This window comes from Sciurus vulgaris, assembly GCF_902686455.1.
Source record: "Sciurus vulgaris genome assembly, chromosome: 12".
Lineage (NCBI taxonomy): Eukaryota > Metazoa > Chordata > Mammalia > Rodentia > Sciuridae > Sciurus > Sciurus vulgaris.
In genome coordinates, this window is record NC_136473.1 from 76,710,306 (window position 1) to 76,736,227 (window position 25,922).

General features: G+C 38.3%; 1 protein-coding gene and 1 long non-coding RNA gene across 9 annotated transcripts in view; one reads left to right on the forward strand and one right to left on the reverse strand.

The window, feature by feature from the left end:
* Window positions 1–16,661, reverse strand: part of CD55 (CD55 molecule (Cromer blood group)) — a 42,909-nt gene extending 26,248 nt beyond the window's left edge. For all 4 annotated transcript variants that reach the window (XM_079107894.1, XM_079107892.1, XM_079107893.1 and 1 more), the window contains exons 1-5: window positions 16,548–16,661; window positions 15,638–15,823; window positions 12,861–13,052; window positions 12,219–12,318; window positions 11,062–11,147 (exon numbers count right to left, since the gene is read on the reverse strand). In XM_079107894.1, the coding sequence (XP_078964020.1) occupies window positions 11,062–11,147; window positions 12,219–12,318; window positions 12,861–13,052; window positions 15,638–15,823; window positions 16,548–16,647 (664 nt within the window). In that variant the 5' untranslated portion in view covers window positions 16,648–16,661. The remainder of the gene's footprint in view (window positions 1–11,061; window positions 11,148–12,218; window positions 12,319–12,860; window positions 13,053–15,637; window positions 15,824–16,547) is intronic.
* A 241-nt stretch (window positions 16,662–16,902) lies between these two features.
* The window catches only part of LOC306642267, a 44,732-nt gene continuing 35,712 nt past the window's right edge, over window positions 16,903–25,922 (forward strand). For all 5 annotated transcript variants that reach the window (XR_013758453.1, XR_013758454.1, XR_013758455.1 and 2 more), the window contains exon 1: window positions 16,903–17,811. This is a non-coding gene — a long non-coding RNA (uncharacterized lncRNA). The remainder of the gene's footprint in view (window positions 17,812–25,922) is intronic.

The following is a 25,922-nucleotide window of genomic DNA, read 5'->3' on the forward strand; positions in this document are numbered from 1 at the left end:
ATTCATCAATCAAAAGATATAGACTGGCAGATTGGATTAAAAAGAAAGATCCAACAATATGTTGCCTGCAAGAGACTCACCTCATAGAAAAAGATACCCATAGACTAAAGGTGAAAGGATGGGGAAAAACATACCATGCACATGGACTCACCAAAAAAGCTGGAGTATCCATCCTTGTTTCAGATAATGTGGACGTCAAGCCAAAGTTAGTCAGAAGGGATAAAGAAGGATATTTCATACTGCTTAAGGAAAGCATACATCAGCAAGATATAACAATCATAAACATCTATGTCCAAAACAGTGGCTCATCCATGTATGTCAAACAAATCCTTCTCAATTTCAGAAACCAAATAGACCATAACACAATAATACTAGGTGATTTTAACACGCCTCTCTCACCACTGGACAGATCTTCCAGACAAAAATTGAACAAAGAAAACATAGATCTCAATAACACAATCAATAATTTAGACTTAACGGACATTTATAGAATATACCATCCAACCAAGAGCAAATACACTTTCTTCTCAGCAGCACATGGATCCTTCTCTAAAATAGAGCATCTATTATGCCACAAAGCTAACGTTAGCAAATACAAGAAGATAGAGACACTACCATGTATTCTATCAGATCATAATGGATTGAAGTTAGAAATAAATGAAAGAGTAAAACACAGAAACTATTCCAACATCTGGAGATTAAACAATATGCTATTATATGATGAATGGATAACAGAAGATATTAGGAAGGAAATTAAAAAATTCTTAGAGGTAAATGAGAACAAAGAAACATCATATCAAAATCTCTGGGACACTATGAAAGCAGTACTTAGAGGGAAATTTATTTCATGGAGCACATTTAATAAAAGAAGTAAAACTCAACAAATAAACGACCTAACACTACAGCTCAAAGCCCTAGAAAAAGAAGAACAGAACAGCACCAAAAGTAGTAGAAGACAGGAAATAGTTAAACTCAGAGCTGAAATCAATGAAATTGAAACAAAAGAAACAATACAAAAAATTGACAAAATAAATAGTTGGTTCTTCGAAAAAATAAACAAAATTGATAAACCTTTAGCCACACTAACAAAGAGAAGACGAGAGAAAACCCAAATCACTAAAATTCAGAATGAACAAGGAAATATCACAACAGACAGGATGGAAATACAAAACATAATTAGAAGCTATTTTGAAAATCTATACTCCAACAAAATAGAAAATTTCGAAGACATCAACAGGTTTCTAGAGACATATGAATTGCCTAAACTGAACGAGGAGGACATACACAATTTAAATAGACCAATTTCAAGTACTGAAATAGAAGAAGTCATCAAAAGCCTACCAACAAAGAAAAGTCCGGGACCAGATGGGTTCTCAGCCGAGTTCTACAAAACCTTTAAAGAAGAGCTCATTCCAATACTTCTCAAAGTATTCCATAAAATAGAAGAGGAGGGAACCCTCCCAAACTCATTCTATGAAGCCAATATCACCCTGATACCTAAACCAGACAGAGACTCATCAAGGAAAGAAAATTTCAGACCAATATCCTTAATGAACATCGATGCAAAAATTCTCAACAAAATTTTAGCAAATCGCATACAAAAACATATTAAAAAGATAGTGCACCATGATCAAGTTGGTTTCATCCCAGGGATGCAAGGTTGGTTCAACATCAGGAAATCAATAAACGCAATTCACCACATTAATAGACTTAAACTCAAGAATCACATGATTATTTCAATAGATGCAGAAAAAGCATTTGATAAAATACAGCACCCCTTCATGCTCAAAACACTAGAAAAAATAGGGATAGTGGGAACATTCCTTAACATTGTAAAGGCCATTGATGCTAAGCCCATGGCTAATATCATTCTAAATGGTGAAAAACTGAAAGCATTCCCCCTAAAAACTGGAACAAGGCAGGGATGCCCTCTTTCACCACTTCTATTCAATATCGTTCTTGAGACTCTGGCCAGAGCAATTAGACAAACCAAAGAAATTAAAGGGATACGAATTGGAAAAGAAGAACTCAAACTATCCCTGTTCGCTGATGACATGATTATATATTTAGAGGAACCTGGAAATTCCACCAGAAAACTCTTAGAACTCATAAGTGAATTCAGTAAAGTAGCAGGTTACAAGATCAATGCCCATAAATCCAACACATTTTTATACATAAGTGATGAATCTTCAGAAAGAGAAATTAGGAAAACTACCCCATTCACAATAGCCTCGAAAAAAATAAAATACTTGGGAATCAATCTCACAAAAGAGGAAAGACCTCTACAATGAGAACTATACAACACTAAAGAAAGAAATTAAAGAACACCTTAGAAGATGGAAAGATCTTCCATGTTCTTGGATAGGAAGAATTAATATTGTCAAAATGGCCATACTACCTAAAGTGCTATACAAATTCAATGCAATTCCAATTAAAATCCCAATGATGTACCTTACAGAAACAGAGCAAGCAATTATGAAATTCATCTGGAAGAATAAGAAACCCAGAATAGCTAAAGCAATACTTAGCAGGAAGAGTGAAACAGGGGGTATTGCAATACCAGATCTTCAACTCTACTACAAAGCAATAGTAACAAAAACGGCATGGTATTGGTACCAAAATAGAAAGGTAGATCAATGGTATAGAATAGAGGACACGGACACAAACCCAAATAAATACAATTTTCTCATACTAGACAAAGGTGCCAAAAATATGCAATGGAGAAAAGATAGCCTCTTCAACAAATGGTGCTGGGAGAATTGGAAATCCATATGCAACAAAATGAAACTAAACCCATATCTCTCACCGTGCACGAAACTAAACTCAAAATGGATTAAGGACCTCGGAATCAGACCAGAGACCCTGCAGATCATAGAAGAAAAAGTAGGCCCAAATCTTCACCTTGTTGGTCTAGGATCAGACTTCCTTAACAGGACTCCCATAGCACAAGAAATAAAAGCTAGAATCAACCACTGGGATAGATTCAAACTAAAAAGCTTTCTCTCAGCAAAGGTAACTATCAGCAATGCGAAGAAAGAGCCTACAGAATGGGAGAATATCTTTGCCAATCATACTTCAGATAGAGCACTAATCTCCAGAATCTATAAAGAACTCAAAAAACTCTACTCCAAGAATTCAAATAATCCAGTTGACAAATGGGCTAAGGAAATGAATAGACACTTCACAGAAGAAGATCTACAAGCAATCAACAAACATATGGAAAAATGTTCAACATCTCTAGTAATAAGAGAAATGCAAATCAAAACCACCCTAAGATTCCATCTCACCCCAATTAGAATGGCGATTATCAAGAATACGAGCAACAACAGGTGTTGGCGAGGATGTGGGGAGAAAGGTACACTCATACATTGCTGATGGGGCTGCAAATTAGTGCAGCCACTCTGGAAAGCAATGTGGAGATTCCTTAGAAAACTTGGAATGGACCCGCCATTTGACCCAGCTATCCCACTCCTTGGCCTATACCCAAAGGACTTAAAATCAGCATAGTACAGAGACACAGCCACATCAATGTTCATAGCTGCTCAATTCACAATAGCCAGACTGTGGAACCAACCTAGATGCCCTTCAATTGATGAGTGGATAAAGAAACTGTGGTATATATATACAATGGAATATTACTCAGCCATAAAGAATGATAAAATTATGGCATTTGCAGGCAAATGGTTGAAATTGGAGAATATCATGCTAAGTGAGATAAGCCAATCTCAAAAAGCCAAAGGACGAATGATATGGCTAATAAGTGGAGGATGACACATAATGGGGGGAGGGAAGGGTTAGTGTTAGGGTTAGAGTTAGGGCTAGGGAGGGGGGCAAGAATGGAGGAAGGAAGGTCTGTATACAGGGTAAAGAGGGTGGGAGGGGTGGGGGAAGGGAAAAAATAACAGAATGAATCAAACAACATTACTCTATGTAAATTTATGATTACACAAATGGTATGCCTTTACGCCATGTACAAACAGAGAAACAACATGTATCCCATTTCTTTACAATAAAAAAAAAAGAAACCACAGATCTCAATAACACAATCAATAATTTAAACTTAACAGACATTTATAGAATATACCATCCAACCAAGAGCGAATACACTTTCTTCTCGGCAGCACATGGATCCTTGTCTAAAATAGACCATATATTATGCCACAAAGCTACTGTTAGCAAATACAAGAAGATAGATACACTACCTTCTATTCTATCAGATCATGATGGATTGAAGTTAGAAATATATGAAGGAGTAAAAAACAGAAACAACTCCAACACCTGGAGATTAAACAATATGCTATTATATGATGAATGGATAACAAAGATATTAGGAAGGAAATTTAAAAATTCTTAGAGGTAAATGAGAACAAAGAAACATCATATCAAATATCTCTGGGACACTATGAAAGCAGTACTTAGGGGAAAATTTATTTCATGGAGCGCATTCAATAAAAGAAGTAAAACTCAACAAATAAATGAACTAACACTACAGCTCAAGGCCCTAGAAAAAGAAGAGCATACCAACACCAAAAGTAGTAGAAGACAGGAAATAGTTAAACTCAGAGCTGAAATCAATGAAATTGAAACAAAAGAAACAATACAAAAAATAGACAAAATAAATGTTGGTTCTTCAAAAAAATAAAGAAAATTGATAAACCTTTAGCCACACTAACAAAGAGAAGGTGAGAGAAAACCCAAGTCACTAAAATTCGGAATAAACAAGGAAATATCACAACAGACACGACTGAAATAACATAAACATAATTAGAAGCTATTTTGAAAATCTATACTCCAACAAAATAGAAAATTTCAAAGACATCAACAGGTTTCTAGAGACATATGAATTGCCCAAACTGAACGAGGAGGACATACACAATTTAAATAGACCAATTTCAAGTACTGAAATAGAAGAAGCCATCAAAAGCCTACCAACAAAGAAAAGTCGAGAACCAGATGGGTTCTCAGCCGAGTTCTACAAAACCTTTAAAGAATAAATAGCTCATTCCAATACTTCCCAAAGTATTCCATAAAATAGAAGAGGAGGGAACCCTCCCAAACTCATTCGATGAAGCCACTATTACCCTGATACTAAACCAGACAGAGACACATCCAGGAAAGAAAATTTCAGACCAATATCCTTAATGAACATCGATGCAAAAATTCTCAACAAAATTTTAGCAAATCGCATACAAAAACATTTTAAAAAGATAGTGCACCCTGATCAAGTGGGTTTTGTCCCAGGGATGCAAGTTTGGTTCAACATCAGGAAATCAATAAATGTAATTCACCATATCAATAGACTTAAAGTCAAGAATCACATGATTGTTTCAGTAGATGCAGAAAAGGCATTTGATAAAATATAGCACCCCTTCATGCTCAAAACACTAGAAAAAATAGGGATAGTGGGAACGTTCCTTAACATTGTAAAGGCCATCTATGCTAAGCCCATGGTTAATATCATTCTAAATAGTGAAAAACTGAAAGCATTCCCCCTAAAAACTGGAACAAGGCAGGGATGCTATCTTTCACCACTTCTATTCAATATCGTCCTCAAAACTCTAGCCAGAGCAATTAGACAGACCAAAGAAATTAAAAGGATATGAATAGGAAAAGAAGAACTCAAACTATCCCTACTTGCTGATGATATGATTATATACTTAGAGGAACCAGGAAATTCCACCAGAAAACTTTTAGAACTCATAAGTAAATTCAGTAAAGTAGCAGGATATAAGATCAATGCACATAAATCTAATGCATTTTTATACATAAGTGATGAATCCTTGGAAAGAATAATTAGGAAAACTACCCCATTCACAATAGCCTCGAAAACAATAAAATACTTGGGAATCAATCTCACAAAAGAGGTGAAAGACCTTACAATGAGAACTACACAACACTAAAGAAAGAAATTAAAGAAAACCTTAGAAGATGGAAAGATCTCCCATGTTCTGGATAGGAAGAATTAATATTGTCAAAGTGGCCATACTACCAAAAGTGCTATACAGATTCAATGCAATTCCAATTAAAATCCCAATGACGTACCTTACAGAAATAGAGCAAGCAATTATGAAATTCATCTGGAAGAATAAGAAACCCAGAATAGCTAAAGCAATCCTTAGCAGGAAGAGTGAAACAGGGGGTATCGCAATACCAGATCTTCAACTCTACTACAAAGCAATAGTGACAAAAACGGCATGGTATTGGTACCAAAATAGAAAGGTAGATCTATGATACAGAAGAGAGGACACAGACACAAACCCAAATAAATACGATTTTCTCATACTAGACAAAGGTGCCAAAAATATGCAATGGAGAAAAGATAGCCTCTTCAACAAATGGTGCTGGGAGAATTGGAAATCCATATGCAACAGAATGAAATGAAACCCCTATCTCTCACCATGTACAAAACTAAACTCAAAATGGATTAAGGACCTCGGAATCAGACCAGAGACCCTGCAGATTATAGAAGAAAAAGTAGGTCCAGATCTTTAACATGTCGGCTTAGAACCAGACTTCCTCAACAGGACTCCCATAGCATAAGAAATAAAAGCAAGAATCAATAACTGGGATAGATTCAAACTAAATAGCTTTCTCTCAGCAAAGGAAACTATCAGCAATGTGAAGAAAGAGCCTAGAGAGTGGGAGAAAATCTTTGCCAATCATACTTCAGATAGAGCACTAATCTCCTGAATCTATAAAGAACTCAAAAAACTCTACACTAAGAATGCAAATAATCCAATCGACAAATGGGCTAAGGAAATGAATAGACGCTTCACAGAAGAAGATGTACAAGCAATCAACAAACATATGGAAAAATGTTCAACATCTCTAGTAATAAGAGAAATGCAAATGAAAACTACCCTAAGATTCCATGGACCCCAATTAGAATGGTGCTTATCAAGAATAAAAGCAACAATAGGTGTTGGCAAGGATGTGGGGAGAAAGGTACACTCATACATTTCTGATGGGGCTGCAAATTAGTGCAGCCACTCTGGAAAGCAGTGTGGAGATTCCTTAGAAAACTTCGTATGGAACCACCATTTAACCCTGCTATCCTACTCCTTGACCTATACCCAAAGGACTTAAAATCAGCATAGTAGAGACACAGCCACATCAATGTTCATAGCTGCTCAATTCACAATAGCCAGACTGTGGAACTAACCTAGATGTCCTTCAACTGATGAATGGATAAAGAAACTGTGGTATATATATACAATGGTATACTACTCAGCCATAAAGAATGATAAAATTATGGCATTTGCAGGCAAATGGATGAAATTGGAGAATATTATGCTAAATGTGATAAGCTAATCTCAAAAAACCAAAGGACGAATGATATCGCTAATAAGTGGATGATGACACATAATGGGGGGAGGGAAGGGTTAGTGTTAGGGTTAGAGTTAGGGTTAGGGATGGGGGCAAGAATGGAGAAAGGAAGGACTGTATAGAGGGAAAAGAGGGGTGGGGGTAAGGGAAAAAATAACAGAATGAATCAAATAACATCACACTATGTAAATTTATGATTACACAAATGGGATGCGTTTACGCCATGTACAAACAGAGAAACAACATGTATCCCATTTGTTTACATTAAAAAAAAAAGAAAAAGAAAATCGTGCACCACGATCAAGTGGGGTTCATCCCTGGAATGCAAGGATGGTTCAACATTCGTAAATCAATAAACGTAATCCATCATGTCAATAGACTTAAGGATAAGAATCATATGGTTATTTCAATTGACGCAGAAAAAGCATTCAACAAAATACAAGTCCCCTTCATGCTCAAAACTCTACAAAAAATAGGGATAGTAGGAACATACGTGAACATTGTAAAGGCTATTTATGCTAAGCCCATGGCCAACATCATTCTTAATGGAGACAAACTGAAACCATTCCCTTTAAAAACGGGAACGAGACAGGGATGTCCTCTTTCACCACTTCTATTCAACATTGTCCTCGAAACTCTAGCCAGAGCAATTAGGCAGACTAAAGAAATTAAAGGGATACGAATAGGAAAAGAGGAACTTAAGCTGTCACTATTTGCAGATGACATGATTTTATATTTAGAGGATCCAAAAACCTCCTCCAGAAAACTTCTAGCCCTCATCAATGAATTCAGCAAAATAGCAGGCTATAAAATCAACACGCATAAATCTAAAGTATTTTTATGCGCAAGCAACAAAACAGCCGAAAGGGAAATGAGGAAAACTACTCCATTTGCAATAGCCTCAAAAAAAATAAAATACTTGGGAATCAATCTAACCAAAGAGGTAAAAGATCTGTACAATGAAAACTATAAAACATTAAAGAAAGAAATTAAGGAAGACCTTAGAAGATGGAAAGATCTCCCAGGTTCTTGGATAGGCAGAATTAATATTGTCAAAATGGCCATACTACCAAAAGTGCTATACAGATTCAATGCAATTCCAATTAAAATCCCAATGACGTACCTTACAGAAATAGAGCAAGCAATTATGAAATTCATCTGGAAGAATAAGAAACCTAGAATAGCTAAAGCAATCCTTAGCAGGAAGAGTGAAGCAGGGGGTATCGCAATACCAGAACTTCAACTATACTACAAAGAAATAGTAACAAAAATGGCATGGTATTGGCACCAAAATAGACAGGTAGATCAATGGTACAGAATAGAGGACAAGGACACAAACCCAAATAAATGCAATTTTCTCATACTAGACAAAGGTGCCAAAAATATGCAATGGAGAAAAGATAGCCTCTTCAACAAATGGTGCTGGGAAAACTGGAAATGCATATGCAACAGAATGAAACTAAACCCCTATCTCTCACCCTGTACAAAAATCAACTCACAATGGATCAAGGACCTTGAAATCAGACCAGAGACCCTGCATCTTATAGAAGAAAAAGTAGGTCCAAATCTTCACCTTGTTGGCTTAGGATCAGACTTCCTTAACAGGACTCCCATAGCACAAGAAATAAAAGCAAGAATCAATAACTGGGATAGATTCAAACTAAATAGCTTTCTCTCAGCAAAGGAAACTATCAGCAATGTGAAGAGAGAGCCTACAGAGTGGGAGAATATCTTTGCCACTCATACTTCAGATAGAGCACTAATTTCCAGAATAGATAAAGAACTCAAAAAACTCTACATGAAGAATACAAATAACCCAATCAACAAATGGGCTAAGGAAATGAACAGACGCTTCACAGAAGAAGATCTACAAGCAATCAACAATCATATGAAAAAATGTTCACCATCTTTAGTAATAAGAGAAATGCAAATCAAAACTACACTAAGATTCCATCTCACACCAATTAGAATGGCGATTATCAAGAATACAAGCAACAATAGGTGTTGGAGAGGATGTGGGGAAAAAGCTACACTCATACTTTGCTGGTGGGGCTGCAAATTAGTGCAGCCACTCTGGAAAGCAGTGTGGAGATTCCTTAGAAAACTTGGAATGGACCTACCATTTGACCCAGCTATCCCACTCCTCGGCCTATACCCAAAGGACTTAAAATCAGCATACTACAGAGATACAGCCATATCAATGTTCATAGCTGCTCAATTCACAATAGCCAGATTGTGGAACCAACCTAGATGCCCTTCAATTGATGAATGGATAAAGAAACTGTGGTATATATATATATATATATATATATATATACACAATGGAATATTACTCAGCTATAAAGAATAATAAAATTATGGTATTTGCAGGCAAATGGAAGACACATAATGGGGGGTGGGAGGGGGGCAAGAATGGAGGAAGGTGGGACTGTAGAGGGAAAAGAGAGGTGGGAGCGGTGGGGGGGAAGGAAAAAATAACAGAATGCATCAAACATCATTACTCTATGTAAATGTATGAATTTGCAAATGGTATGCTGTTACTCCATGTACAATCAAAAACAACATGTATCCCATTTGTTTACAATAAAAAGAAATTAAAAAAAATTTAAATAATCCAAAGGAGAAAAAAGGAGTAGGCCTTGAAATGAGGGCACAAGGTGGGTGAGACAGAAGTGGGCTCCTTCATCTTAAGGATTCCATTTATTTATTTGACTCTACACATTTCGTACCAGAGAGTATCAGTCAATAAATACTTGATAAATCACAGTCATTTTCTGTCCTTAATAACTCATAAAAAATGAACTAAATAATAAGTTTGACAACAGAATTTTCATAAGTCATTTTCAGAAGAGTAAGTTAGATGTATAAACAGAGAATAGTGAGAAGAATAAAGCCTACATTTAAAAATGTTGCAGGCTGTTGGTGTAGTTGTGAGGTAGAGTTTGCCTAGCATGTGCAAGACCCTTGGTTATATACCAAGCTCTGAAAAGTAAATAACCAAATAAATGAGTAAGTTGCAAATATTTTACTTCTCTCAATTTTCAGAATATGTGTCTCTAGTGGACACATATTTTCCTGGATATATCCATTTTGATATTATTTCTGTGCCCCTTCTTTGCTTTGAGAAGTTAAGATTCACAAGTGCAAAAACTACATTTGTTTTATTGTGCAAACTTCCTTCTCTAAGGATTAAAACATAGCATACCTTAAAGTACATAAGAATACGTTAAAGCTGATAATTATAACCTTAAAATAAGTGCACATGTAGGCAACACTGAATCTTAGAAAAAATGATGGATCTGAAGAGACTTGGGTTAAATGCCTTCTATTGCAGTTTGCATTAGGATGTGGGGTTAAGTCATACATAGTGTTAATCAGAGTATTAACAGTATTTTTTCCCCATAAAATTGCAGGGAAAATCTATTTTACTGACTCTCAGAGGAATGGTTAGATAATAAATGATCAAGTACAATGCAAACCTATGTTTGTTTTTAATTCCCTTTTTATAGTTAAGGATATTGAGACTAAGAGAAGCTTGATAGTTTATTCCCACAGTTAATAAATTAAGAAGCATCACTAGAGAAGGTCTTTCAATTAGCAAAGACACTCACTGAAAGATGAGGACACCAGAAATATACATTGTGGATAATTCTTAAGAAGCAGAAGTAATTTATCATTGATTATTCAATGATAATCTCTACAATCTGACTACTTAGATTTTTAAAAAAGATTTACCTATGCACTCTGGCAGTGGTTTACTCCACTTAACAGTGTTGTCCAAAAGAGAACAGTAACTAGAAGTTGCGCCAACTAATTTATACCTAGAACAAAAGCAAGAGAAAAAAATTAAGTTATATCCACACAACTTGGCTTTTCTCAGATTCTCCAGAATGTCATCTTAAAATTATTTACTACACCAGTAGATGGAGACAAAACAATAGTTGATAAAAAGTCCATATGGCAGTTAAAGGAAAAGAAAAAATTAAGTTATAAGAGCAACATCCAAAGGGTTAAAAAAAAAAAAAAAAAAGCATAGGACACACAGAACATTTATTTGCATGGGGCATATGTTAGAAAACATAAAAGTGTACAAAACATTTTTAAATGATACAGATGAATAAACATTTTAGATTTCTAAGTTCCAAAAGATCAGTACAGACTTCATGGAATAATAGAAGCATTTATAGTTAAAGGGTTCAAAGTACTTCTCAGATTTTATATTAATGACCCAACAAACATCTGTGTTTAATTGACAAATGAAACTGGTATTTTTATCTTATAAAGTCCATGGGTCAGGTGAAGGAGGGAGGGAGGAAGAGGGAGGAGAGATGCATAATTCAATCTGAAAATATTAAATGAGAAAATAAAGTTTTCAACTGCATTTGAGGCACTGATGGTACTCAGTGAGTACATTTTTTCCCTCCATAGAGAAAGGTAAAAGGATTTATATTAGAAGGATATTCTCAAACTAGGAATAAATGTTTTTAGCCCGTGATATTTCATAAGTTGTTTACATATGGAAAAATTCAGGTACTAATTTCTATTTAGATCAATTAAAAATTAATTTCATATTTAACACTTGAAGAATTACTATTTCTATATCAACATATCTCAATTTTTTCCTTTACTAATCACATTTAAGTTTTATTTTAAATCACATAAGGTACTGAAATCTAAGAATTCAGAGAAGTCTATGGTATAAAAATTCCCTTTCTTGACCTCTTTTACAAAGTTTAACTATAATGAGCTTATAAAAAAAAATCTTTGAAGAGAGGGGTTGTTTTGGTTGCCACCAGTCTATGAACAATGGTCACAAATCTAACAATCTCCATGTCATATACAAATTGGTTCTTTATTTGTTAAGCATAGAGTTTCAGCAAGACAAAACTTACCCTGTGTTACATGAGAAGTAGATGGGTGAACCATATAAAATGTCAGTTGTGATATTGATATGACCATTTTGTAGTTCTCCAGGATTAGGACATTGTTTTTCTAAAAGAAAATACAATTTTTTTCCACTGAATTACCCAAATACACACAATAAAAGATAAACGTGGTGAATATTTTAATTAGATTGATTATGGTCATCATTTCATAACATATATATATTAAAACATCATGTTGTATCCCTTGTATATATGCAATTTTTATTTTTTAATTATACCTTAGTAAAAGGTATACTTATAAAGTGTAAAGCTAGACTTTTTAAAAATGATCAGGCACATATATGCAAAATTCATCATCTAAACCACTGATACATCTAATCCTTAGACTTCTTGAATTCTATCTTCATTTTGTGATAAGTTTCAAAAGAATACATATCTAGAATCTCACACTAAGGAAGTGTGAAATTTGTGAGTGAATACGCACTCCTATCATATAATACTTAGTTCGTCTAATTTAAAATAAATGACTCTCCCAGTTCTTTTAAGAATCATTCTAAATAACAACATGTACCCAGTGTTCCAGCACAAATGAAGAGCTATTTCCCCAAACACCAGATAAGTGAGGATACTTTTAAAAATTATACTCACTTTTACAAAATTCAGCCGGTTTGGACCATGTTAAATTCTCAAGACAAGTTAGTTTTACTGGCTGAGAAGGGTCCCTTCTGTATCCAGGTCGGCATTCATATTCTACAGTGGAACCAACTGGAAAATAATTCTGCATACTATAATCCTTTTTGAGGGATGCAAAAAGCAGCCTGGTTGGAACATCACAGCTACCTAAAAGTAGTAACAAAAGCAACAACAGGAAAGTCATATCACCTTATTTTATAATCTATGTTTAATTATCTGGTCCTCAAATGGCCCCCTTTCATTTATTTCTTTAAATATGCTTGATATTTAACAAAATGTCACTATGGCATTTGTAGCCTACCTAGTGTATTTGCATATATACATTAATTTCCTAGTTATCAGAGGCCTTTGAAATAGATCCAATATATAAATGTCACTATTACCACTTTCTATAAACAAACCCATTTAAGTTTCCTTGCACAGTATGAGACTCAATAAATGTTACCTTGCTATGGTTCTGAGGAATTACACAGCACCATAACATGAGGTACCGGGATACATAACAAATATTCCAGATCTGTGGCCTAATGTTCTGGACAACAACAATGATAGCTAATATTGGTTGAACATGTAAGCTTTGCACATATAAATTAATTTAATCAACAACTCCTGGGGACAAGGATCTGATGGCCAAGGATCTGATGGCTGTACATGATGTACAAACTATAAACAGCTGGGCAAATGTGAGTCTAGAGAGGCTTGGTGAACAGAAAAGGACACTGGATTAGTAGTCAAAGGCCCCAAGCTTGACTGTGGCTCTTCTGCATAAGAGATGCTGACTTGAGGAGGTTATTTACCTTCTAGGAGTCTGTTTTCTCAACTTTGAGAGAGGACTAGGAGTCCCTGCTGAACTCATGGGAATGTTTGGAGGATTAGGTGAAGCAATAGGTATGGAAGGGTTATAAACTCTAAACACAATGCATGTGCAAAGACTTGGATGCTTCATCTATCAGGGGCACACAAAAATAAAGTTAGAGCCTATTTCACACATGGATTCAAAGACTATCTGTGGCAGTATCTGTATTTGTTGTAGTTCCCTTGATCCAAGTTTTTGAAAGGAGGAATCAAGTTGTTTTTTTTTTTTTTTTTAATCTTTGCTTGTATACAGTCAGACAGCCCATAATGATGTTTCAGTCAAGCACGGACTGTATATGTGATGGTGGTTCCAGAAGATAACAGAGCCAAAAACCTCCTATCACCTAGTGACGCCACAGTCATCCTGATATAACATCATATGGCATGTGTTTGCAGTGATGCTGGTGGAAACAAATATCCTGTGTTGCCAGTCATATAAATTTATAGCAAATGCAATTATGCTAGTACATAATACTTGATACTGATGAAGTTATTGTTATTAGTTTATGTATTACTATATTTTTATTGTTATTTTAGAGTATACTCTTTCTACTTTTTTTTAATCACAGATTACAATTCCATGCTTGTGACTGCCCCTGAAGACCTTCCACTGGGATGGGATGTGAAGGTTAAGGACAGTGTATTGATGATTCAGACCCTGTGTAGGTCTGGGCTAATGTGTGTGCTTCTTAGTTTTTAACACAAAAAGTTTTAAAAAGTAAAAAAAAAAGTAATTTTAAAAATAGAAATATAGAAAAAGGATAACAAAGAAAAGTAGTTTTGTACAGCTGTACAATGTGTTTGTGTTTTAAGCTAAATGCTATTACAAAAGCATCAAAGTTAAAAAAAAAAAATCAAGCTGGACATGGTGGCACATGCCTATACTCCTAGTTACTCAAGAGTCTGAAGCAAAAGGATCATTTGAGACCAGGAGTCTGAGGCAATATGTAGAGATCCTGATGTTAAAAAATTAAAGTGTATAAAGTAAAAAAGTTATAGTAAGTCAAGATTAATTTACTTGAAGAATTTTTTTTATATAAATTTCGCATAGCCTAAGTGTTTAAAAAATCTACAGTAGTGGGGCAGTAATGTCCTAGGACTCACATTCACTCACCGCTCACTCACTAAGTCACCCAGAGCAACTTCCAGTCCTGCAAGCTCCATTCATGGTAAGAGCCCCACACAGGTGCACCATTTTTTCACTTTTTACACTGTATTTTTACTGTATGTTTTCTATGTAAGGATATGTCTAGACACACGAATGCAAAACATGCTGCACAGGTTTGTGCCTAGGAGTAACAGGCTACACCATATAGCCCAGGTGTGTAGTAGGCTGTACTATTAAAGTTGTGTAAGTACAGTCTGTGTTGTCCAGATAACAAAATTGCCCAAAAATACATTTCTCAGAACCTAACCCCATGTTTAAGGGACACATGACTATCTCAAAGCTGATACAGGGCTATGAATCCAATAAATTTTGAAGTAAATATATAGAGTTTAAAATGTCACTTAAGAGTTATATTTGCTAAATCCTACTTTATAAAATGAAATTTAAGAAAACAGATCACCTAGGTATGTGTCTCAAGATAATTGCCAAATATATTCACATATAATTTACTCCCTAAACAGTACCTACTGTTTATTTTCTCTATTAGTCTGTTCAGGAGGTGCAGTGTTAGGGGAAAAAACTCTTAATGAAGAAGCAGGGAAGTAATGCCTTCAATTAGCTGGAGTGTGAAATGCCAACACAGTATACACTGGGGCTTAATAATGCTAGAAAACTATCAATTACCAGTCACTCTAAAGAGGTATAATAGTAAACTTAACAAGACACATTCCATTCCCAGAACTTTTCTAAAATGAAACGAAGAACTTACGATTACAGAATTCTGCAACCTCTGACCATTGATTGTCGGAAAGACAGATCACTGAGTCTGGCTTGCCAGGAATTTTAACAAAGCCTTCATTACACGTATATGTTATTGTGGTTCGCTCAGGAAAACTGGTATTCCCTCCAAGAGCTGGCAGGGCATTTGGCACTTCTGGCGGAAGGCCGCAGTCACCTAGAGAGGAAGAAGCAGACCTGAAGGAAATACTGCTTTTCAGTTCACAGCAGTATTCTTTTCCAAGACTTCCTTGGAAAGGGAAGTGGCAATGGCTTCCGATAAACCTCTATTTCTGCCCAGAGCTGAGCTGGCATACCAAGAACTTGGCAGGTCTAACATCTTGTCAATTGATTCAAGACTAAAGAGAATAACCCCTCCTCCTAAAGAAAAAAAAAAAAAATCAAAAAACAACAAAACCAACCAACCAACCAATCAAACAAACAAACAAACAAAAAGCCGTGGTTTAAGATTTACTGAGAGTCCACGTTGGTGCAGTTGCCAGGCACGCAGGCCAGGGACACAAGTGCACAGTGCTGTGTCACCGGCGTAAGTGGACAGCTCCTTGGCCCCACGCTTAAAGGGCAGACTTGTTGGGGGGTTGAAAATGCATACTCCATAAATCCTTTCAGTTGTCCCAGGTTTGGCTGCTCCGGAAAGTCAGCTTGTACTTTCCCAACCCTTCACACCTGTCCCCAAGCCAGGCCAGCTGGGGCCGGCCCCGCGGAGACGCTCCTCCCGTCCCGGGATCAAGTCTCGAAGGTGGAGGATTACGGGAACAATGACCAAGGAATGACCGACCACTGCCCGGTCCCCAGCCCCTCGGCGCAGTCACCGGGACGACCTAACCGCGCCCACGCAGCCCAGCGGCTTAGCGGCGCCGCCGGGTCCCGGCCCGACTCACCCCGGACGGTGGGTGGGCACGGCAGCAGTAGCGGCAGCAGTAGCGGCAGCAGGGGCAGCAGGCGCAGCGCTGCGGGCACGCTCGGCCGCGCGGGGCTCATGGCGCGTGGGGACAGACTCCGTCGCGTCTGCCACGAGAGGAAGCCGAGCCGGGCCGGTAAAAGTCAGGAGCAGCAGCGCCGAACGCTCTCCAGACTGGAGTTAATTTAGCGCCTTGGGCGGAGCTCGGTCTCCGTGTCACCAACGGGTGAGGCGGAGCCGACGGGGACGGGGGCTGGGCAAGGACTGGGGCTGGGCGGGGCCGCATCACCGCCCCCGAGGGGCGTAGGCGCGCGGCGGTTCCGGCGCGGGGAGGAGCTGTCGGGCTGCTCGCCGGGCCTCTCTTTCCGCTGCTGGGTGGGGCCTGCGTGGAGCCGCCACCAGGAGAAGTAAATACCATCTTTCCAAGTAAACAAGGAACCTGGGGCAACTGGGGAGAGGGGAGGGGTGCAAGTGGCGCAGGCTTCGCCCCCGGGAATCTGAATTAACTAAAGTGGACCTTGGCGCGCTTGAGTGCCGCCAAACGGGGCGGTAGGGGCGGTGGAATTCCGAGGCCTCGGGAACTGAGAAACAGTGCACGCCCAGGGCTTTGGTAGCTTCATTTGGGAGATCTGTCAAATGCCAGCGTGAGGGTGGGAAAAATAACGACGGAGGGTGTGGTCTCCCAGGACACCCCATGATCTGAAAACATCAAGTAGGAAAGGACCCCAAAAAACCGGTCTAGAGCTGGCAGGCAGTGAGCCTCCTTCCTACCATATTTGGGTGGGAATCACTCAACTTTGTCCTGGTTCTCTTTGTTTACCCAGGACACCTCTTGAATTCCACTTTGGGATTATTCTAGTCTGAGTGTAGAGTGAAATTCACCTCCCTGTGTGTATTTGGGGGTGGGGGCGGGGAAGACTGTAAGCAGTAGCCAGAAGGCTAAATTGTGAGGCGGTGGGTTTTAAGAGGAAATTTTGTTACATGACTAAGAACAGACAGGCCACACATTCAAATCCTATGCACAGATATTTAAAAATCCAGAGGGCCAAGTTGCACCCCAGACAAGTTAAACCAGAATCTCTGGGGATGGGGCTGATTATAAGGATTATAGGATTATTTTGACTGTTCCACTTGTAACCAGTTTGGGAACTACAGAACCTCAGATTTATATGGTACCAAAGTAAAGATCCATCCACCCAGCACGTTGCTGTCAAAAACAAACACTAAGGGACATTGATGGAAAGGTGAGTTAATTATCTTCATGGAGAAGAGCCTCAACAACATGTTTTCTGTAATAATTAATCCAGGTCCGGTTAGCAGACTCCTAGCTTAGATTCCCTAGTCCCTAAAATACCTCACCTTGTTAGTGAAATCTTTTACTTGGAAATATGCCTTCATCCAGGGACCAGCTGTGGGGGTGTTGGTTACATTCTATTATGATATTTTCTGGAGTGATTTCTAGTAGCTCTTTATTGGTTTAGATATGCAGTGTAAGGAATCTGACTTTTTCCCAACCTAACATGCAGTATCTCCCTGAAGCTCCTATGTTAATGCAGGAATGTTTGGAAGTGAAATGATTGTATTCTGAGAGCAGTAACCTAGTCAGTCCTTCCTAGTTTGAATGGACTAACTGGGTGGTAACTGCAGGCAGGTGGGGCTTGACGGACCCTGGAAGGGTTCATCTTCCTTGTAGCCCCTTCCCCTCTCTCTTTGCTTCCTGGCTGCCTTGAGGTGAGCAACTTCTCTGCTACTTCCTTCACCAGAATGTTCTGCCTCATCCTAGGCCTAGAACAGAGGAAGGGCTGACCGTAGACTAAATCTCTAAAATCATGAGCCAAAATAAACTTTTCCTCCTCTAAGTTGTTCTTGTGAGGTATTTTGGTCATGTCAGTGAAAAAGTTGACTAATACAGTTAGTATGATCTTTAAAGGGAGGAAGAAACAGTTTTCCATAATAGTATTTTCTCTGACTTATGCGTACTTAGTGAACCAAATCCTGTGTTCCCCAATGCAGGAACCAATCCTACAGAGATTTCCTTAAAGGGAGTTCCTATAGGCTTCTGCTGAAAGCTACCAGTATTCAGACATTCTGGAGTTTAGAAGTCAGGGAAAGGGAGGAGTTTTTAAGATCATCTAGTGTGACCCTCATAATTGAAGTTAAAACACATTACTATTATTCCCATATTTGATATAAAGCACAAATATGTCAGAACACAGCAGTGGTTTAGAATGGTACCTGTTTTTATTTATCCCCCCTATCTTTGTGCCTGCTTGTGAAAGGTAAGACAGTATCATGATAAAGAGCGGAAGGTCAAGACCAGTTAGGAAACTATCGGGAGAGTTAACACTGAGGCCAGATAGAGCTTACTAAGTGTTTATCAGACGAGATCGGGCGCGTTCAGGGTGGTATGGCCGTAGAACTAAGTGTTTATCAAATGAATGTCATAGTCTTTTATCCAGATAAAACAATGAGCTCAGCGAAGTGTCAAAAAAAAAAAAAAAAAAGAACGAACAACATTATCTCTGTCACCCAGCTTAGCTGCACCAAATGCTGTAAGCATTCACCTTCCAGAATACTACATTCTTGGTGTTTTTTGTTTTTTTTTTTTTAAGAAAAGGAACTTTTACAAGAAATAATGTGGTGAACTCTTAAGTAACACAGAAGCTCAAATAATTACAACATTTTGAGGGGAAAGGAAAGAAAACTGAAATCCATGATGCATTTATTTAATTTAGGAAGAGGTCTGTGCTAAAATCTAAGCATTATTAAGAAAAATCAAATTTGAAAATTTATAACTTACTGGATATTATTTTAAATTATAGCCTGAATTTACTGTGTGCCAAACACTTCACACACATACCATTTCACCAACACAGCTTCATGAAGTGGCGATAACTGTCCCCATTTTGCAGATGAGGAAACAGACTGAGAAACCATACTTTTTACTAAAATCTGTGCAATTAATAAGTGAGTCTACAGCCTAGACCTTCTACTGTGTTCTTTGTATTAGAATCAGTTGACAAAGATTTTTTTATGTGCAGGACACTTGAGTTCACTATTTGGGGAGGCAATTAGGAAACCCAGGGGTTTCCTGGTGTGCACAGTGGTTTCTCATCTTGGTACTTGATCTGCCAAAAGCCAGTGATGTGTTCTGAACTGACACTCTTCTCAACATCTCACTTCTACATTGATGAGAAAGGTGTGGGGACTAAAATCTCTACTGAGCCTCTAATTCCAAAATGATAAGTTTATATAATTAGGTTAAAAAAACATAGAAAATAGAAAGTTGGTCTGTGATTTGGGCAGGAACAAGGAAGCACAGCTCTTACACATGTCTCAGTGACTCAATCAAAGACTAAAGCTTAGTCAGTTGGGGAGTAGTCAGTATTCAGAACCACACTAGGAAAATGTCAATAAGTATATTAAGAACTCAGTAGTCTAGAAGGGAGGTTATATGTGATAAATGCTATGAAACTGCTGTCCCAAAGTGATATGGAGTTGAAAAAGTAGAGAAAAAGTCAGAATAATTGGGGTGGGAGAGGCTAAAGCCCCGCTGATTCAGCCATGTATGGCAAGTGAGTCTTGGTGTGCTAAGGCAAAGAGTATGAAAAAGAGATAAGAATGGTATGAACAAAGGTTTGTTCAGAAAAAGGCTAGGTGATTTCCAAGAAGAGTAAGGAATGTACAGAGAGCACAGGGCACTGAACTGGAGCAATGCAGGAGGCTGAGAGACAGACTGGACAGAAATTTGAGGGAGCCTTAAATACAAGACTTCCAACACTGTTGGAGAGTTCCAACAGTGTGGGGAAGCACAGATTAATTTGCAAGTTGCTATAAGACACCAGAAAGGTAGTGACTCTGAAAACCAGAACCAATTTAGCTAACTATATAATAGTTAGGTGGTTAAAATTAGAGAACAGAAATGTGTTTAATTTCAGTTTTTAAAGTAATGAATCTGTGGGGTTGGGGTGGAGCTCAGTGGTAGAGCTCTTGTCTAGAATGTGCAAGGATCTGGGTTTGATACCCAGCATTGCAAAATAGAAAATAATAATAATACTAATAAATCAATATGAAAGGAACAGCCCTGTTACTCTTAAAACAGGCACGTGAACAAGCACTGATAAAATTATTATAAACCTTTGGGTTTCCATTCCTGCTCTGATGGAAGACATTTCAAAGAAAGACATTTCAAAGAAAGAACTGAATTAGATAAGGAACAGAATTTGGTGACTGCCTCGATAAGGAACAAGAAAAACAAACCTGAGGGTGACTTGAATATTTAGAGTCTGCCAGATGAGGGGCCATATTGTAAAGAACTGTCCATTCCAAGGGTTAGGAGATAACTTAGGGAAGAAATCACAAATTTGGCTTTACTTGGGCTGAGGGGAAAGGGCCTTAGCAGTGGTGTGTCTATGTGGAGACCCACTGCAGGAGTTTGAAGTGTAGGTGACACTGGGCTGCAGTGTGTTTGGAAAAGTGGCTAAGTAACCAAGGAAGAGAATGTAGTACACAGAAACCCAAAGTCTAAATGGTAAAGGGGAAGTAGAAGGTAGTTAAAATGGAAGAAAATAATACAGCTTCCTGAAAGCCAAGGTACAAAACTAGGAGCCAAATATCCTTACTGTAGGTGTGGCCTGCAGTGTTTAGGGAAGTTAGGGAGCCAGCCCCAAACCGCAGGGTCAGGCAGCTGAGCTGGGGCTTAGGACCTTAAGGGCTCTGTTGGGCCACTCTGCCTCACTGTTCTGGGAAATCTCCCTGCTGCTGACACCACACCCAGTACCTTCCTCCCTGCTCTCAAGGCACACTCTGTCAGTTCCTGGAGTCTCATAGCTCAGCCTAGAATTATTCTCCACTTAAAATGGCCAAGGAAAAACAATAACTTCATAATGAGGTATTTTTGTCATACAGACAGTTCTGCTTTGCAGAATATGTGAAGTGTATTTTTTAAAAAAATAAATGAAAACGAATGAACAGATCCCTGTCTCTTAAAAGGAGTTTTATTTTCTAAGAATTCAGTAATTCTGAATAATTCTGAATAATTCAGTAATTGAGGTCTCACTGAGCTTTAGCAGACGGCTTTTGTTGTTGCCTCCATGAAGTGCAGGTTCAGCATTATTTAGTAAAAGTGGCCTGTGCCGTGTGACATTTCCACCTGACGGGATGGCATCTTGCCCTTTGTGTGTGAGGAAAGGCTTACCTTCTGGGTGGAAATGTGATGTTGGACTCACATAAGCACATGCATCTTTGTCAAGCTCGAGTTTTCTGAGACCAAAGTGAATTTCTGCTAAAGTGAAGGAAGAGGAAGTAGAAAGAAAACTGTGTGTGTGTGTGTGTGTGTGTGTGTGTGTGTGTGTGTGTGTGTAGACGCAGCATAGGACTGAGTGGGCCATTTGGATTTGGACAGATGTGGACTGAAATTCTGATATCATGGCTTCCTTGCTTTCTGTTTGATTCAGTGCTCAACTGCTCTGTGACACAAATTCCTCATTCATAAAGCCGGTGTGATTTTTCCTACCTGGTTGGGCCTTTGTGAGGAATAAAGGAGGTCTTGTATGTAAAGCATTTGGTCCTTTGCTTGGCCTACAACAAATATTTGATATTAGTTAATTACAGACAGAAATTGGGTAAATTTGACTGATATGAATGAACATTTTATATTCCCAGATTTGCCCACTTATCTTTTAAAAGGACATGTCATGACATAGAGTCTGAAATATCTATTAAAGAAATATAAAATTTTCAGAGGAGATGCTAATGGTGTTGAGATCATCCAGTTGTTCTCCTGTTTCTTTCCCCACCCAGTAGAATCTGTTTTTTGGCAAAGATTAGGTCATTTACCAAAAGATTTGAAATTGTTTAAACATTGGACTGTTTCCCTACCTCCACTGTCGGCCCATCTGCAGTGTATTTTCCTTGATTTTTATGATCTTGCAAATTAAGCAGCAGATTTACAATCAGAGCTCATTGGGATTTCACAGGGTGAGGGGAGAAGAAAGAAATGTGCGTTGAAGGACCACCTACCGTGTGCTGCCCAGTTTGAGACCTTCCCTTGCTTTACCACCACAGTAGTGCCGTCCAGGAGTAGTGTGTGATTACATCCATTTTCACATGATGAAGCAACTGCAGAGGGGAGGAGAGAGGACCGAACAATGCAGATGTAAAGTGAGATTTGAACCCAGGTCTGGGTAGCATTAATATGTGCTCTCTCCACCAGGAGTGTTACCGTATGTGTCTCAATGCATAATTACAGCTAAGTGTTTCCTTGATGTTTCTCAGAAGTATTCATTAGTCGCTCTTTTCCTAGCACTTTTCATTCAGTTGTCAGTAGAAGCCATTGACCTAAATGATGAGCATTTCCCCAGGGCAAATTGCACTTTCTCATAAAGCCAAATGGTCTGCTCTAGAGCAAGCAGTTTGCCTGAAACAAACAATAATTACAGTTATGTTGAAAACGCTGCTCTGTCCTCAGGGCCTATCTAAGTACCTCTGCCTCCAACTCTTTTGTTATATCCTTGCTCTCCCCCTCCTGTTTCCAGAACACCTGGTCTCTCCTCTCTGTCACTTAGTCTATTCTGTGCAAAGAGCTAAAATAATTTGTGTGTGGGGGGGGGGGGTAGGGGGGTTTATATAGAAAACAACCACTTTGTCTATGGTCATACCATCTTTAACATGCCTGATCTCAGAAAACAACCACTTTGGTAAATATTTTGACAATTTCTTATAAAGTTAAAAAGTACATACCATATGACCCAACAAAACCATTTCTATCTGGAGCCAAAAAGAATAAAAATATGTCTGCCAAAGACTTGCACATAAATGTTCAGGCAGCTTTATCTGTAACAGCCGCAAACTGGACATAGGTCATCAGCAGCTGAGTGGAGAGAGTGGTACTTTTCATGCAGTGGACCACGACTTGGCAACAAACTAATGATAAGCACAGCAACATAGACAAATCTCACAAACATGCCGAGCAAAGGAAGCTAGACACATACAAGTATATACTACATGATTCCATTTATGTCAAATTCTAGAACATGCAAAATGGATTTCTGGCAATAAAAATAAAATTCATGAGTTCTTGGAGTAAGGAGTACAAAGGAATAGAATTAATGGCAACACTTGGGGGGGGCAACAAAAATTATTTCATACATTGACTGGCATAGGGGTAAGTATGTGCACACATTTATTAAAACTAATCAAATGGAATACAGTTAGCTCTTTCTATCCGTGGGTTTCTTACCCACAAATTGAACCAACTGTAGATTGTGAATACTGAACTAAACATGTATAGGCATTTTTTTCTTGCTATTATTTAAACAATACAGTGTTAACAATATTTTTGTAGCATTTAGTACCTTTTTGGAGTACAATAAGATGTACATAGATTATATGCAAGTAATATGCCATTTTACAGGGGACTTAAGCATCCATAGATTTTGGTATCCACAGGAGTCCTGAAATCAATCTCCATGGATACGGAGGGACAACTTTAAATATTGCAATTGGTTTCTTGTTTTACTGTAGGGGTATTGATTAAAAATCATTAAGTAGGTTCGAAGTTTTCAGTTGTAGTTTTGGTGAACTTTTCAACATAGAACCAACTGGTTCTTTATGTCAAGGTTAGCCAAAGATACTTTTTTTCTGTTTTGCCCCCTAATTTAGTAGATCAGTTTGAAGTAGGGTTCACCTTGTACTATGGTTTAGACACAGTTTGATTGTATTCCCCACTAAAGTTCATGTAGTTGGAGGCTTGGTCTTCAGGGAGGCAGGTTTGGGAGGCACTGTGGAACTTTTGTGGGAGGTCCTTAGGCATCGAGAGATGTGCTCTCTGTAATTTTTATGTGACCTACCCCGACCCAGGTGTTTGGGAGAGTGGTTATAAAAGTAGAGAGATTGGTCCCACTCAAATTCTTCTGTTTGGAGATGAAATCACTTGTATGTTCCTGCACATGTTCCTGCTGTTCTCCAGGCAATGAGATGGTACAGACGAGAGGTGGCCCTCACTGGGAAAGCACTGTGTACTTTCAGCCTTCAAAATGGGGGCTAAATTAACCTCTTTTGCTTTATAAGCATCCTGTGTCAGGTAATTTGTTATAGGATGAAAAGTTGACAAATAACCAGCTTATGAAATAATCTTTGGCTATAAAGGACAACATTAGTGAATTTTGTTCACTTCCAAAAACCAGAGTTGTTAAATATATGAGAAAATTGACAGAAATCAAAAGAAGAATTATAAGCATGTAGGATCAGCCATTTAATTTGGATAGTATAATCTCAGTTGCTTACTGTATGCTGAGAGGCACAGTGTCAAACTAAAGTGCTCACTGATTACCAGAATATCTACAGGAACTTCTGATTCCAAAGAGAAACAAATAGAACCAGAGGTATTCCATTATCCATATTGTTTTGATCTCTGCTTCCTCTCTCTGCTCTATCTGAAGAGCTGCCATTATACTCTCAGAGCTAATGAAGGTGATTTTATGGCTGTCCTCTAAATGACCTCTCCCCTTTGCAGTGAATTTCCACTAAAGTCTTATGCCAGGACAGCAAATGCGTTAACTCATAAAGTATGAAGGTTTATCCATCTCATGGTTCTGGAGGCTGAGAGAAAGATTGAGAGGCTATCTCTGGTGAGGGCCTTCTAGCTGGTGAGGACTCTGCAGAGTCCTGAGACAGTAAAGGGCATCCCAGGATGAGAGGAGCATATACAAGAGACAGATCCAAACTGGCTTCTATTACGACGCACTCTTGAGATAACCATTAACCCCCCAGTCTACAAATGGACTCATCCATTTGTTGGGGCAAGATTCACTATTCATCTCCTAAAGGTCCCAACTGGTCCTACCTCTTAATAATTCACAATGGACATTAAGCATCAACACAAATTATGGTGGGGACATTTGAACCACAGCAACTGATTTCTCAATCCTCAAAAAAATTCCATGAGGTAGATGTTGTTATCATTCTCTAAATGAATTTCAACTATTGTCTAACAAGTCCAAAATCATCTATCTGGTAATGACTGGGGGATGCCTGACCCCACGTCGTCTGTCTGCATATTTTGTGCCTAGCTCATCATGCCACATTCACTTCACAATAAGCTTCAAAATAAAAAGCAGAGCCATGAAGGCACCCTGTTTTAAAGGGTCATGTGTATTTGGTTTGCTCATTCCAAAGCACCAGAATCTTCACTATAAGTGTCAGTGGGTACTCACTGGCTCCGACAGCTCTTTGTAACAGTGCCTACAGATTCCACTGATTGAGTTTTAAAACATAATAGGATGATAATTCTTTTGTGAATGTAGAGCCTCCATGACCTAGTTAACTCTTAAAGGTCCCATCCCCTCTGAACACT